Source organism: Aotus nancymaae, unplaced genomic scaffold (genome assembly GCF_030222135.1).
Source record: "Aotus nancymaae isolate 86718 unplaced genomic scaffold, 86718_ANA_hifiasm-v0.15.2.pri h1tg000089l, whole genome shotgun sequence".
NCBI lineage: Eukaryota > Metazoa > Chordata > Mammalia > Primates > Aotidae > Aotus > Aotus nancymaae.
Window position 1 is genome coordinate 24,792,060 of NW_026988504.1, and position 14,231 is coordinate 24,806,290.

Below are 14,231 nucleotides of genomic sequence, written 5' to 3' on the forward strand. Positions count from 1 at the left end.
TGTAATCCCACCTCTTTGGGAGGCCAAGGTGGGTAGATCTCTTGAGGTCAGGAGTTTGAGACAAGCCTGGCCAAAAAGGTGAAACCCCGCCTCTACTAAAAATACAAAAATAGGGCCGGGCGCGGTGGCTCAAGCCTGTAATCCCAGCACTTTGGGAGGCCGAGGCGGGTGGATCACGAGGTCAAGAGATCGAGACCATCCTGGTCAATATGGTGAAACCCCGTCTCTACTAATACAAAAAATTAGCTGGGCATGGTGGCGTGTGCCTGTAATCCCAGCTACTTAGGAGGCTGAGGCAGGAGAATTGCCTGAACCCAGGAGGCGGAGGTTGCGGTGAGCCGAGATCGCGCCATTGCACTCCAGCCTGGGTAACGAGCGAAACTCCGTCTCAAAAAAAAAAAACAAAAAAAAAAAAAAAAAAAAAAAAAAAAAAATACAAAAATAGGCCAGGCGCGGTGGCTCATGCCTGTAATCCCAACACTTTGGGAGGCTGAGGCGGTGGATCACCTGAGGTCGGGAGTTCAAGACCAGCCTGACCAACATGGAGAAACCCTGTCTCTACTAAAAATACAAAATTAGCTGGGCGTGGTGGCACATGTCTGTAATCCCAGCTACTTGGGAGGCTGAAGCAGGAGAATCACTTGAACCTGGGAGGCAGAGGGTGCAGTCAGCCGCGATTGTGTCATTGCACTCCAGCCTGGACAACGAGCAAAACTCCATCTCAAAAATAAAATAAATAAAAATAAGCTGGGCATGGTGGCAGGCACCCATAATCCCAGCTACTCAGGAGGCTGAGGCAGGAGAATCGATTGAACCTGGGAGGTGGGGGTTGCAATGAGCCAAGATTGTGCCATTGCACTCCATCCTGGGCAACAAGAGCAAAACTCTGTCTCAAAAAAAAAAAAAAAAAAAAAAAAAATTAGCCAAGCACAGTGGCACAATCCTGTAGTCCCAGCTACTCAGGAGGCTGAGGCAGGAGAATCACTTGAACCTGGGAGGCAGAGGCTGTCGTGAGCCGAGATCGTGCCACTGCACTCCAGCCTGGGTGGCAGAGGGAGACTCCATTTCAAAAAAAAAAAAAGAAAGAAAAAGGTGTGGTGACTCACGCCCTGTAATCCCAGTGCTTTGGGAGGCTGAGGTAGAATCACCTGAGGTCAGGAGTTCGAGACTAGCCTAGTCAACATGGTGAAACCCTGTCTCTACTAACAATACAAAAATCGAGTTGGGCATGGTGGTGGCCACCTGTAATCCCAGCTACTCAGGAGGCTGAGGCAGGAGAATTATTTGAACTCGGAAGGCAGAGGTTGCAGTGAGTGGAGATTGGGTGACAGAGCGAGACTCCGTCTCAGAAAAAAAAAAAGAAAGAAAAAAAAAGAAAGGAAATCACACAGTAGTCACACTGCAAGTAACAAATAGCAGAGACCGAATCTGAACCCAGGACAGTCTGACCCCAGAGCATCTTCTCTTTTCCCTACAAGAAATAGCATAGGTGCTGGAAAATGACAGCAGGGTTTTCTCCAGCATCTTCATTCTGACACTTTCTCTTTGTCCCTGGAAAGCACATTCATTTTTTGTTGGGAGGTTTCCTATGAAAGTGTAGAACATAGAGAAAAAGATAGATTTCCTAAAAAAAAAAAAAAAAAAAAAAACATGCTACTAACAAAAAGTTCAGCTAGAGAGCTATTTTACAAGCAAAGGGATCCTTGCTCCTAAATGCTTTTTATCAGGTATGGAGAAAAGTCACATCCCCTTCTGCATCTCCCTTACATTATCTTCCTGGAAACCACTAGTTACTGAGGTGCCTGCAGAGGGTCTCGGGTCTCAGGGGTCACAGCACTTTGGAGGTGAAAACAGATGCAATGCTGCCACCTGCTGTTGTGAGAGGGAAGTGCCCGGCAGTTCTGCGCAAGGACGCAGGTCAGGGTGGGGGAGACTGGGGAGTCCGCTGCTTCCCTGCCGAGCAGCTGTTGCTCCTGTGGCTTCTCAGAGCAGCTTGAAGAGCACGTGGGGGCGGAGACAGAGCGCCTCCGAGGGGGTCCAGCCACCACAGAGCAGGTGCTGGATAATAAAGGGCTGTTGCCGAGCACGATGGCTCACACCTGTAATCCCAGCATTTTGGGAGGCTGAGGTGGGTGGATAAGGAGGTCAAGAGATGGAGACCATCCTGGCCAACATGGTGAAACCCCGTCTCTACTGAAAATAGAAAAACTAGCTGGGCATGGTGGCGCTCTCCTGTAGCCTCAGCTACTCAGGAGGCTGGGGCAGGAGAATCGCTTGAACCTGGGAGGCGAAGGTTGCAGTCAGCTGAGATCGCACCACTGCACTCCAGCCTGGGCGACAGAGAGTCCGTCTCAAAGGAAGGAAGGAAAGGAGGAAGGGAGGAAGCGAGGGAGGGCTGTCATCTGGCTGCTCAGATGCCCAAAAACCTCCCACTGCCCTACCTGGACCACAGAGGATTTCAGCCTGGGCTGTGTCCTCCTGGGCCCCCAACCCTGGCTCCATTGACTGCAGTCTGGCTGGAGTGAGAGTACCACAGACTGGGGCAGGAAAAGGCTGTCTGTGTCACTAGAAACAGTGTGGCACTGTGGCCAAAGCATGGGTTCTAGAGCCAGACTGCCCAAGACTGAAAACCACTGTATGCCTCTAACTCCTTTGCCTCCGTGTCCTCCGTAAAATCAAGCTAATCACACTTCCTTCATAGTGTTCCTGGATGGAGAGGATGTCTGTGCATACAAAGCCTTTGGAAGAATGGCCTGCAGGAAGCATGAATGGAGGTTGGCTACTGCTCTTAACACCCCTGCTCCTCTAGGCCCTTGTCCAGTGGGGCAGGGCTGCTCAGCCATCTTCTGCTCCTCCTTCTCTCCCTCCCTCCCTGCAGGAAAGGAGAGTCCGAAGGCAGGGGCCGAAGGCCTCTTTACTCCCTGGAAGCCTTGTGAGAAAGAATGTGGTAAGACACAGCTGTCAGGCAGCCTCTGCACCTGCTCGTCACACTGCTGGCCCGAGAGCAGCGCCATAGGCCCCGAGTCACCCCTCCCTAGCTACATGCCCCCAGCACAGCACCCACCTCACTCAGCCTCCCTTTCCCCCACAGCACTGCCATCTCCTAGGGTGGTAAGGACCCAACAAGATCATTCCTGTCTGCTGCTTAACCCAGTGCCTGGCACGCAGTAAGAGCCCCAAAAGTGTAGCTACTGTTACTGTCTCTGTGCCTTTGGCCCGCTGTTCCCTGCTGGAAATGCCTTTCCTCTCCCACCTCTCTCCTGGAAAACTTCTGGGCATCTTTTGGAGTGGGAGGTAGATGATTCTTTCTTTCTTTCTTTCTTTTTTTTTTTTTTGATATGGAGTCTTGCTCTGTCACCAGACTGGAGTGCAATGGCGTGATCTCGGCTCACTGCAACCTCCACCTCCCTGGTTCAAGCAATTCTCCTGCCTCAGCTTCTGGAGAAGCTGGGACTACAGGTGCATGTCACCATGCCCAGCTAATTTTTGTATTTTTAGTAGAGATGGGGTTTCACTGTGTTGGTCAGGATAGTCTCAATCTCTTGACCTCATGATCCGCCCGCCTCAGCCTCCCAAAGTGCTGGGATTACAGGTGTGAGCCACTGCGCCCAGCCTGGACGTAGATGATTCTTCCTTGTCAGAGCCTCCCCTGCCTCCCGAGAGGAGCCCATGCCCCGTTGCACATACCCTCATGGCAGCACACCTCCACCTCGCTGTAGCCCCTGCGTGCAGGAGCCCAGCAGCTGAAACTCCTCTGGTCAGCCTTGCCAAGGGGCCATGGGCTCCTCCAGGGCAGGGATGGGCCTCCATTTCCCCAGAATCAGACTCCTTCCAGGTACATGACAAGTGCTCAACATATACTTGATGAATCAGTTGAAGAGAGAAATGAGTGGGCTCTCAGGTCAGACAGTCCAGCCCATGGCGGGCTGAATCCTCACCCTCTACTGCCCCTGAGACAGGCTGGGGCTGCCGGTGACACTGAAATCAGAATGCATGGCGGGCAGTGCCAAACCCCGACTGGGGAGCTGCTGTCGTGTGTGTCTAGGACTAACGGAAGAGAAAGCAGAGGGAGAATGCTAAAGTTGTCTTTCCAGGAACTCACCTGCCTCTCTCTTTTCTTTGAGATTCTCCATGTAGTTGGTTTTCCTCAGTTCTCTGATGATACCCTTGTTGGCATCGTCCAAGGCCTGTGGATGGTAGAGGGAGCTTAACCCCTGTGTTTGGCATCTACACCATTAATTTTCCCCATGCAGATCAATCCCAGAAGGCAGGGCTCTGGTGGAAACCTATCAGCCTCAGTTTCCCTCTGGCCCCTCCAACAACCCCTACCCTCAGGTTAATCTGCACTTACTGACTCTGAATCATCCATGCCAAATTGTGTCTGAGAGATACACGACTGTGAGTCCATCAGACACATTTCTCTTGGGCTTAGGCATGTATTGGGAGCTGTGTCTATCTATTCATTTCTACCTTTAGATAAACTACCTAAAGCTGCTTTAGGCTTCTGTCAATGCAAAAAGACAATCCAAACCTGCAAACACTCAGCATGGCAGCGCTGAAGGGGCCCAGAAACACACCAAGGCGACAGGCTGGGGCTGGCCTGCCTTTAGCGGGGTCTTCCAGGATGTCTGCAGTTTCCCCAACTCAAGTGAGCAATCCATAGGGGCCTGGAGCTCAGCCCGTGAGCTCTGGAGGGCAGGTCTTGCCTTCCTGCTCACAGCAGGCCTGTGGGTGGTACTGACAGCACCAGCTACCCGCAGTGGCATCTACCAAGCAGCTCCAGGGTCTGGACGCACTCCCTCCCTGCGAGCCTTCCTGCCTGGGGCTGCCAATCCAGGAGGGTAAGGGGTCAGGAGCCTGGTCCCATGAGGAGCCACTGAGGGTCAGAGGTACCTTCTCTCTGCCCCTAACCCTTCAAACCACTGCCTAGCGTTCAAGGTGACCTCAAATCTTCCTTGCTGGGAAACCCTCCATCTCTGCCTCCCAGCTGGGGCTCTCTCACTCTGAATTCCCCTAGCCCCCTATGGCGCTGGTTATGAACCAGGGTTTGAGCTTTGTAATTTTTTTTTTTTTTTAAGAGACAGGGTCGGCCAGGCGCGATGGCTCACGCCTATAATCCCAGCACTTTGGGAGGCCGAGGCAGGTGGTTCACGAGGTCAAGAGATCGAGACCATCCTGGTCAACATGGTGAAACCCCGTCTCTACTAAAAATACAAAAATTAGCTGGGCATGGTGGCACATGCCTGTAATCCCAGATACCTGGGAGGCTGAGGCAGAATTGCTTGAACCCAGGAGGCGGAGGTTGCGGTGAGCCGAGATCGCGCCATTGCACTCCAGCCTGGGCAACAAATGTGAAACTCTGTCTTAAAAAAAAAAAAAAAAAAAGAGACAGGGTCTTGCTATGTTTCTCAGGCTAGTCTAGAACTCCTGGACCCAAGGGATCCTCCTGCCCTCAGCCTCCCAAAGTGCTGGGATGACAGGTGTGAGCCACTGTGTCCAGCCTTTTTGCTGTAATCTTCTTGCAGGCCAGGACCATGACCGTACACCTTTGGGCTTGGCAGCCTGGAGCCAGTCTACATTCGGTGAATATTTCCTGAACAGAAATGCCATGCTCCGTCTACAGGGCAATCACATGGAAGAGTCAAAGTATGTGGCGCACAGCGCGTCTGGCAGAGCTTCAGTGAGGTTGGTGCTCTTCCTCTGGAAGCCAGAGCTGGGAGCATGGTGTATATGACGAGGACGACAATGTGACAGGTTCCCTGGGCTGTGTGGTGGCAGAGGATAGACTGCGCCTGCTGCACTCTCTTGGGCATGATTTCTCCGCCATGAGAGGGCAGCGTTAGCCTCACCGCAGTCCTCACAAACAGGTCACCATGAACCTGCCTCCCCAAGCACAGAGGAGATCAGGTTACTTCTCTGCTGTCCACAGCCCTCCAAGTCCAGGCTGGTGTGCTGACTGTCTGGGGCTCGCAACAGCCCATCTCTACCATCAGGAACCCCCCATCTCTTGGACCCAGGCCAGGATCTCTCTTCGGCCAGCCACGGGCCCCGAGCGCCGGCCGCCGGCCTCCCACGTCTTTAGTGTACTTGCTCCTCCTTGGCCAGGCCAACTCTATCCTTGTCCTTCAGAGCACAGCATGAGGTCTTCCTCTAACTGAGCATCCTGAGCTTTCACTTCTCAGGGTCCCTGCTCCCTTTTCCCAGTGTGTGCAGACCCCAGGCTGGTCCCTGAGGCCGTGCCCCTTTGCTGCCCACAAGTTATGCAATCTGGCTTCTTTCAACCATGGCACAAGCTCCCCAAAGACGTGGGCCCCATTTACTTCACTCCAGCAGATATTTCCTGCACTCCAGCTGTGTGCCAGGGGTGCTCTGGAATTTGGCTCTGGAAAGGGCTTAGGAAGCCACCTGGTCAGGAGCGGGAGGAAGAGGCCTGGGAGTGTGCATATCTGTGAGGTCGGTGTGCAGACTTCACTGAGCTTGTGCAGCTACCTGGATGCACTGGGAGTGGGTGGGGTGGGGAGCCCAGAGCACCTCCAAGCTCCTCCCTGGTTTCACCCCTGGTCTCTTCCTCCTGACACAGTCTAGGCCAGCACTATTCAAAAGACATTTCTGTGACAATGGAAATATTCTAGATCTGTATTACGTAGTACCCATAGGCCACACGTGGCTATTAATGACTTGAAATGTGGCTAGTGTGGCTGAGAATTTTACATTTTATTTTATTTTATTTTTTTGAGACAAAGTCTCGCTCTGTCGCCCAGGCTGGAGTGCAGTGGCACGATCTTGGTTCAGTGTAACCTCCACCGCCCAAGTTCAAGCAATTCTCCTGCCTCAGCCTTCTTAGTAGCTGGGATTACAGGCACATGCCACCACACCCAGCTAATATTTGTAGTTTTTATTTTATTAATTTTTTTCTTTCTGAACTGCCCTCACCCAACCAATATTTGTATTTTCAGTAGAGATGGGGTTTCACCACGTTGGCCAGGCTGGCTCAAACTCCTGACCTCAGGTGATCTGCTCCCTCAGCCTCCTGAAGTGCTGGGATTACAGGCATAAGCCACCGAGCCTGGCCCTATTTACTTTATTCAATTTTTTTTTTTTTTTTGAGACAGTCTCGCTTTGTCGCCAAGACTGAAGTACAGTGACGTGATGTCAGCTCACTGCAACCTCTGCCTCCTGGGTTCAAGCGATTCTTCTGCCTCAGCTTCTGGAGTAGCTGAGACTACAGCCATGTGCCACCACATCCAGTTAATTTTTTGTATTTTTAGTAGAAACAGAGTTTCTCCACATTGGCCTGGCTTGTCTCGAACTCCTAACCTCAAGTGATCTGCCCACCTTGGCTTCCCAAAGTACTGGCATTACAGGCGTGAGTCACCGTGCTCAGCCTACTTTTAACTAACTTTAAGTAGCCACATGTGGCTAGCAGCTGCCTCCTTGAGCAATGGAAGTCTAGGCAATTACAAGTGCACAACGTGGACTTTGATGGGGAACATGGCGAGGCTGTGAAAGCCAGATGAGAGGGCTCCTCACCCAGACTCAGGGGTCAGAGAAGGCCACCTTGAAGAGGGGACACGTCCGCTGACACCTAAAGGCTGAACGGGAGTTAGCCAGGTGAAGGCGGTAGGAAGGGAAGGTTAGAACATTCCAGGTGGAGATAACAGCATATGTTATGAGGCATAAGAAAGCTGTTCAGACCGGGTGTGGGGGCTCACGCCTGTAACCCCAACAATATAAAAGATGAGACAGAAGGATCACTTGAGCCCGGGAGCTCAAGACCAGCCTGGGCAGTATAGTGAGAGCTCATCTCTACAAAAAATAAAAATGAAAAATATCAGCCAGGCATGGGGGCCCACATCTGTAGTCTCAGATTCTTATCTCTTGAGCCCAGAGATCAAGGCTGCAGTGAGCTGTGGTCACAACACTGCAATCTAGCCTGGGTGACAGAGAAAGACCTTGTCTCAAAAAAAAAAAAAAAAGAAAGAAAAGAAAAAAGAAAGCCTGTTTAGGAAGACAGAAAGCTGGTATTGGCTGGAGCTGGAATGCAAGGCGGTGGGGGTTAGGACCTGCCCGGCAGGAAGGCTGCAGAGGCCCACGGGGAGAGCTCACCCAATGCCTTCCTTCCCCTGTGGGAAAAAGCCAGGACCAGAGGCACCCAAGAAGCAATAAAGGGTTTAGGCAAGAGAATGAGGAATCACACTGGATTTTTTTGTCTCCTGGAGGAGGTAGTATTTTCCAAACTGCAAGTCCTAACGTCAATTTAGACCAGGGGTCCCCAATCCCTGGGCCACTGACTGGTCCATGGCCTGTTAGGAACCGGGCCACACAGCAGGAGGTGAGCGGAGGGCGGCAAGTGAGCATTACTGCCCCTGTCAGATCAGCAGTGGCGTTAGATTCTCACAGGAGGGAGAACCCTATGGTGAAGTGCAAACGTGAGGGATCTACGTTGCACGCTCCTCATGAGAATCTCATGTCTGATGATCTGAGGTGGAACAGTTCATCCAAAACCATTTCCCCCACCACTGGTCTATGGGAAAATTGTCTTCCACAAAACTGGTCCCTGGTGCCAAAAAGGTTGGGGACTGCTGATAAAAGAAAATGAGGGCTGGGGGCCGGACGAGGTGGCTCATGCCTGTAATCCCAGCACTTTGGGAGCCCGAAGCAGGTGGATCATGAGGTCAGGAGTTCAAGACCAGCCTGCCCAACATGGTGAAACCCCGTCTCTACTAAAAGTACAAAAAGATTAGCTGAGCATGGTGGTGCCCTCCTGTAATCCCAGCTACTCAGGAGGCTGAGCCAGGAGAACTGCTTGAACCTGGGAGGCGGAGGTTGCAGTGACCTGAGATCGTGCCACTGCACTCCAGCCTGGGTGACAGAGTGAAACTCTGAGCAAAAAGGAAATAAGGGCTGGCTACAGTGGCTCAGTCTCAGCACTTTGGAAGGCCAAGGCAGGAGGATCACTGGAGTCCAGGAGTTTGAGACCAGCCTGAATAACAGACTAAGACCCTGACTCTACAAAAATAAAAAATTAGCCGGGGATGGTGACATGCATCTGCAGTCCCATCTAGATGGGAGGCTAAGGTACGAGGATTGCCTGAGCCCAGGAGTTCGAGGCTACAGTAAGCTCACCACTGCACTCAGCTTGTGTGACAGAGAGACACTCTGTCTAAAATAAAAACAAAAAGTAAAAATAACAGGCCAGGCACAGTGGCTCAAGCGTGTAATCCCAAACACTTTGGGAGGCTGAGGCTGGTGGATCATGAGGTCAAGAGTTCAAGACCAGCCTGGCCATATGGTGAAACCCTCTCTCTACTAAAATACAAAAATTAGCTGGGTGTGGTGGCACGTGCCTGTAGTCCCAGCTACGCAGGAGGCTGAGGCAGAAGAATCACTTGAACCCGGAAGGCAGAGGTTGCAGTGAGCTGAGATAGGGCCACTGCACTCCAGCTCAGGTGACAGAACGAGACTCTGCCTCAAAAACCAAAAATAACAAAAAAAGGAAAAATAAAACCAAAATAAGAAAATAAGACTAGGCACAGTGGCTCATGCCTGTAATCTCAGCACTTTGGGAGGCCAAGGCAGGAGAATCATTTGAGGCCAGGAATTTGAGACTAGCCTGGCCAACATAGTAAAACTCCATCTCTACTTACTTATTTACTTATTTATTTAGAGACAGGGCCTGGCTCTGTCACCCAGGCTGCAGTGCAGTGGTGAGATCACTGCTTGTTGCAGCGCAACCTCCCAGGCTTAAGTGATCCTTCCACTTCAGCTGAGTAGCTATAGGCTAGAACTATAGCCATATGCCACCACGCCCGGCTAATTTTTTTTTTATTTTTTGTAGAGATGGGGTTTTGCCATGTTGCCAGGTCCCAGCAACACGGGTGGGCCCCCATCTCTATTTAAAAAAAAAAAAAAAAATGCCAAGTATGGTGGCTCACACCAGTAATCCCATCACTTTGTGTGCCCCAGTCGGGTGGATCCCCTGAGGTCAGAAGTTCGAGACCAGCCTGGCCAACACAGTGAAACCATGTCTCTACCAAAAATACAAAAAATTAGCCAGGCATGGTGGCAGATGCCTGTAATCCCAGCTACTCGGGAAGTTGAGGCAGGAGAATTACTTGAACCCAGGAGGCGGATGTTGTGGTGAACCAAGATCATGCCATTGCACTCTAGCCTGGGCAATAAGAGCGAGACTCCATCTCAAAAAAAAAAAAAAAAGAAAAGAAAATTGGCCAGGTGCGGTGGCTCACATCTGTAATCCCAGCACTTTGGGAGGCCGAGGCAGGTGGATCACGAGGTCAAGAGATCAAGACTGTCCTAGCTAACATGGTGAAACCCCATCTCTACTAAAAATACAAAAATTAGCTGGCATGGTAGTGCACACTTGTAGTCTCAGCTACTTGGGAGGATGAGGCAGAAGAATCACTTGAACCTAGGAGGCAGAGGTTGCAGTGAGCCAAGATCGCGCCACTGCACCCCAGCCTGGATGACAGAGCGAGACTCTATCTCAAAAACAAACAAAAAAACAAAAATTATGGCCAGTCACGGTGCCTCACACCTATAATTCCAGCACTTTGGGAGGCCGAGGCAGGCGGATCATCTGAAGTCAGGAGTTCCAAACCAGGCTGGCCAACATGGTGAAACCCCATCTCCACTAAAAATACAAAAATTAGCCAGGCGCAGTGGTGGGCACCTGTAATCCCAGCTACTGGGGAGGCTGAGGAAGGTGAATCATTTGAACCCGGGAGGCAGAGGTTGCAGTGAGCCGAGGTTGCAGTGAGCCGAGATTACGCCATTGCACTCCAGTCTAGGTGACAGAGCAAGACTCCATCTCAAAAAAAAAATGGCCAAGCACAGTGGGCTCACACCTATAATCCCAGCACATTGAGAGGCCGAGGAGGGTAGGTTGCCTGAGCTCAGGAATTCAAGACTAGCCTGAGAAAAGAAAAGAAAGAAAAAAAAAAAGACCAGCCTAAGGATCACAGTGAGACCTCATCTCTGCAAAAAAATTTTAAAATGAGGCAGGAGGATGACTTGAGCACAGGAGGTCGAGGCTGCAATAAACCTGACAGCGCCACTGCACTCTGACCTGGGCAATGGGAGGGAGAGAGACCCTGTCTCAAAGAATAAATAAATAAATAAAAATAAGAAAATAGAATAGGAAATATCAGCATGCAGAGTACACAGCAGAGGTAAACACATTTAGTAAAACTTTTGTTTTTGATTTTTGTTTCAAATAAAACTATGTGTACTGAGTTACTATACAAACTGATGGCAACAGCAGACACTTCAAAGCCATCACCCCACCTACAGTGTGTTCTGTTGTTTGTGGATAATAAACAGCTGTGAGGCTGGGCGTAGTGGCTCACACTTGGAATCCCAGCACTTTGGGAGGGGGAGGCAAGAAGATCACCTGAGGTCAGGAGTTAGAGACCAGCCTGACCAACGTGAAGAAACCCCGTCTCTACTAAAAATACAAAATTAGCCAGGCATGGTGGTGCAGGCCTGTAATCCCAGCTACTCAGGAGGCTGTGGCAGGGGAATCACTGGAACCTGAGAGGCAGAAGTTGCGGTGAGCTGAGATCACACCATTGCACTCCAGCCTGGGCAACAAGAGCAAAACTTTGTCTCAAAAATAAATAAATAAATAAATAAATGGCTGTGAGGCTGGGCGCGGTGGCTCATGCCTGTAATCCCAGCACTTTTGAGAGGCAGAGGCAGGCGGATCACTTGAGGTCAGGAGTTCAAGACCAGCCTGGCCAACATGGTGAAACCCCGCCTCTACTAAAAATACAAAAATTGGCCAAGCGTGGTGGATCACACCTGTAATCCCAGCACGTTGGGAGGCAGAGGTGGGCAGATCACGAGGTCAGGAGTTTGAGACCAGCCTGACCAACATGGTGAAACCCCATCTCTACTAAAAATACAAAAATTAGCTGGGCATGGTAGCACGTGCCTGTAGTCCCAACTACTCAAGAGGCTGAGGCAGGAGAATCGCTGGAACCCGAGAGGCAGAGGTTGCAGTGAGCCGAGATTTTGACAGAGCACTCCAGTCTAGGGAACAGAGTGAGACTCCGCCTCAAAACAACAACAACAACAAACCAGCTGTGGAATGGCTGCCCAAGCAGGCCAAGAGGGAACTGAGAGCCTGGCCTCCCGACCCCAATCCTGACACCCGAAGCTCGCTGGGTGGAAAGGCTCACACTGATGATGGCCTGCTGCGCCTCGTTGTTACGCACAAGCTTCGCTCTCTCCAGGGCCTTCTCAAAATTGTTCACGGCCGACTCAAAGTCTCTCAGCTTCACTGGAGAACAAGGGGAGAAGGCACAGCACAGGTAGAGTGTGACAACATGTGGTGCACGATGGAAGCTCTGGCTGCCCGCCCACTGCCAGGGCCCATCAGAAGCTTGTGCAAGCTGTAGTCAGCCCCGGGCCTCAGGCAGCATCACTGAGCTGCTCAGCACCATCCCTTCCACCGTGTTCCTGGCTGTGTCACTGAGGACCAGGACCGAGGAACCTGGGCCTTGCATTTCAGGTCATTCAAAGGGGTTTGTGAGAGAAGGGCACTGTGGTGCAGGCTAGTGCACGCATTATGTGTCTCTAAGAGTGGAGGAGAAAACCGTATCTTGCCCCATCTTCAGGTTGTTCCAGAAGAAGAAATTCTTTTTTTTTTTGAGATGGAGTTTCGATCTTATTGCCTAGGCTGGAGTGCAATGGTGCGATCTTGGCTCACTGCAACCTCCGCCTCCTGAGTTCTAGTGATTCTCCTTCCTCAGCCTCTCAAGAAGCTGGGATTACAGGCATGCACCACCATGCCTGATAAATTTTGTTTTTTTAGTAGAGACAGGGTTTCATCCTCCTGACCTCATTTTTTAAATGGTCATTCATTTTTTCAAAAGTGATATGCAGACCAAACAAAGCATGGAGACTGGATATGATCCATGGGCCAGCTGCTGGAACCTCAGCTGTCTTAGAGTCCAGGCCCCACTCAGGTACAATCTGAACCAAGAGAAAACACAGCTCATCTGGGCTCTTCTAGCGAATTAGTGCTGGAGCTGGGAATAAAATGATTAACAGATTGATTGAGAAATCGATTTTTGTCCTCAGAGCTTCATTTTTTTTTTTTTTTTTTTTCAGACAGAGTCTCACTCTGACACCCAGGCTGGAGTGCAGTGGAACAATCTCGGCTCACTGCAACCTCCCCTTTCTGGGTTCAAGTGATTCTCCTGCCTCAGCATCCCAAGTAGCTGGGACTATAGGCAAGTGCCACCACACCCCGCTAATTTTTTGTATTTTAGTAGGACAGGGTTTCACCGTGTTAGCCAGGATGGTCTCCATCTCCTGACCTTGTGATCCGCCCGCCTCAGCCTCCCAAAGAGCTGGGATTACAGGCGTGAGCCACCATGCTTGGCCTCATTTTTAAAAATTAAATACATAGGTCAGGCCTAGCACTGTGGCTCACGCCTGTAATCCCAGTACTTTGGGAGGCCAAGGTGGGTGGATTGCTTGAGGTCAGGAGTTTAAGACCAGCCTGACCAAAATGGTGAAATCCTGTCTCTACTCAAAATATAAAAGTTAGCCAGGCATGATGGCAGGCAACTAGAATCCCAGCTACTCGGGAAGCTGAGGCAGGAGAATCACTTGAATCTGGGAGGCAGAGGTTGCAGTGAGCCAAGATTGCACCACTGCACTTCAGCCTGTGCAACAGAGCAAGGCTCTGTCTCAAAAAAATTAATTAATTAAAAATAAATACCTACATACATACATACATAATAGGCCAGGTGCGGTGGCTCACACCTGTAATCCCAGCACTTTGGGAGGCTGAGGCAGGCAGATCACTTGAACCCAGGAGTTCAAGACCAGCCTGGGCAACGTAGTGAGACCCCATCTCTACCAAAAATACAAAATTAGCTGGGTGTGGTACCTCATGCATGTAGTCCCAGCTACTTAGGAGGCTGAGATGGGAGGATCCATTGAGCCCAGAAGGTCAAGGTTGCAGTGAGCTGAGATCACACTGCTGCAGTCCAGCCTGGGTGACGGAGTGAGACCCTGTCTCAAAAAACATACACACACACACACACACACACACACACACACACACACACGTATATATATATTTAATTAAATTAGTTAAAAGAGACAGAGTCTCACCATGTTGCTCAACCTGGTCTCAAACTCCTGGCCTCAAGCAATCCTCTATCCTGGGCTCCCAAAGTGCTGGGATTACAGGCGTA

General features: G+C 50.8%; 1 protein-coding gene across 2 annotated transcripts in view; it reads right to left on the reverse strand.

The window, feature by feature from the left end:
* Window positions 1-14,231, reverse strand: part of ODAD4 (outer dynein arm docking complex subunit 4) — a 33,188-nt gene that overhangs the window by 2,142 nt on the left and 16,815 nt on the right. Inside the window, exons 10-11 of one of the 2 annotated variants that reach the window (XM_064369211.1) lie at window positions 12,201-12,301; window positions 4,103-4,187 (exon numbers count right to left, since the gene is read on the reverse strand). In XM_064369211.1, coding sequence (XP_064225281.1) covers window positions 4,103-4,187; window positions 12,201-12,301 — 186 coding nt within the window. The remainder of the gene's footprint in view (window positions 1-4,102; window positions 4,188-12,200; window positions 12,302-14,231) is intronic. The other variant, XM_064369212.1, reaches the window with a different exon arrangement.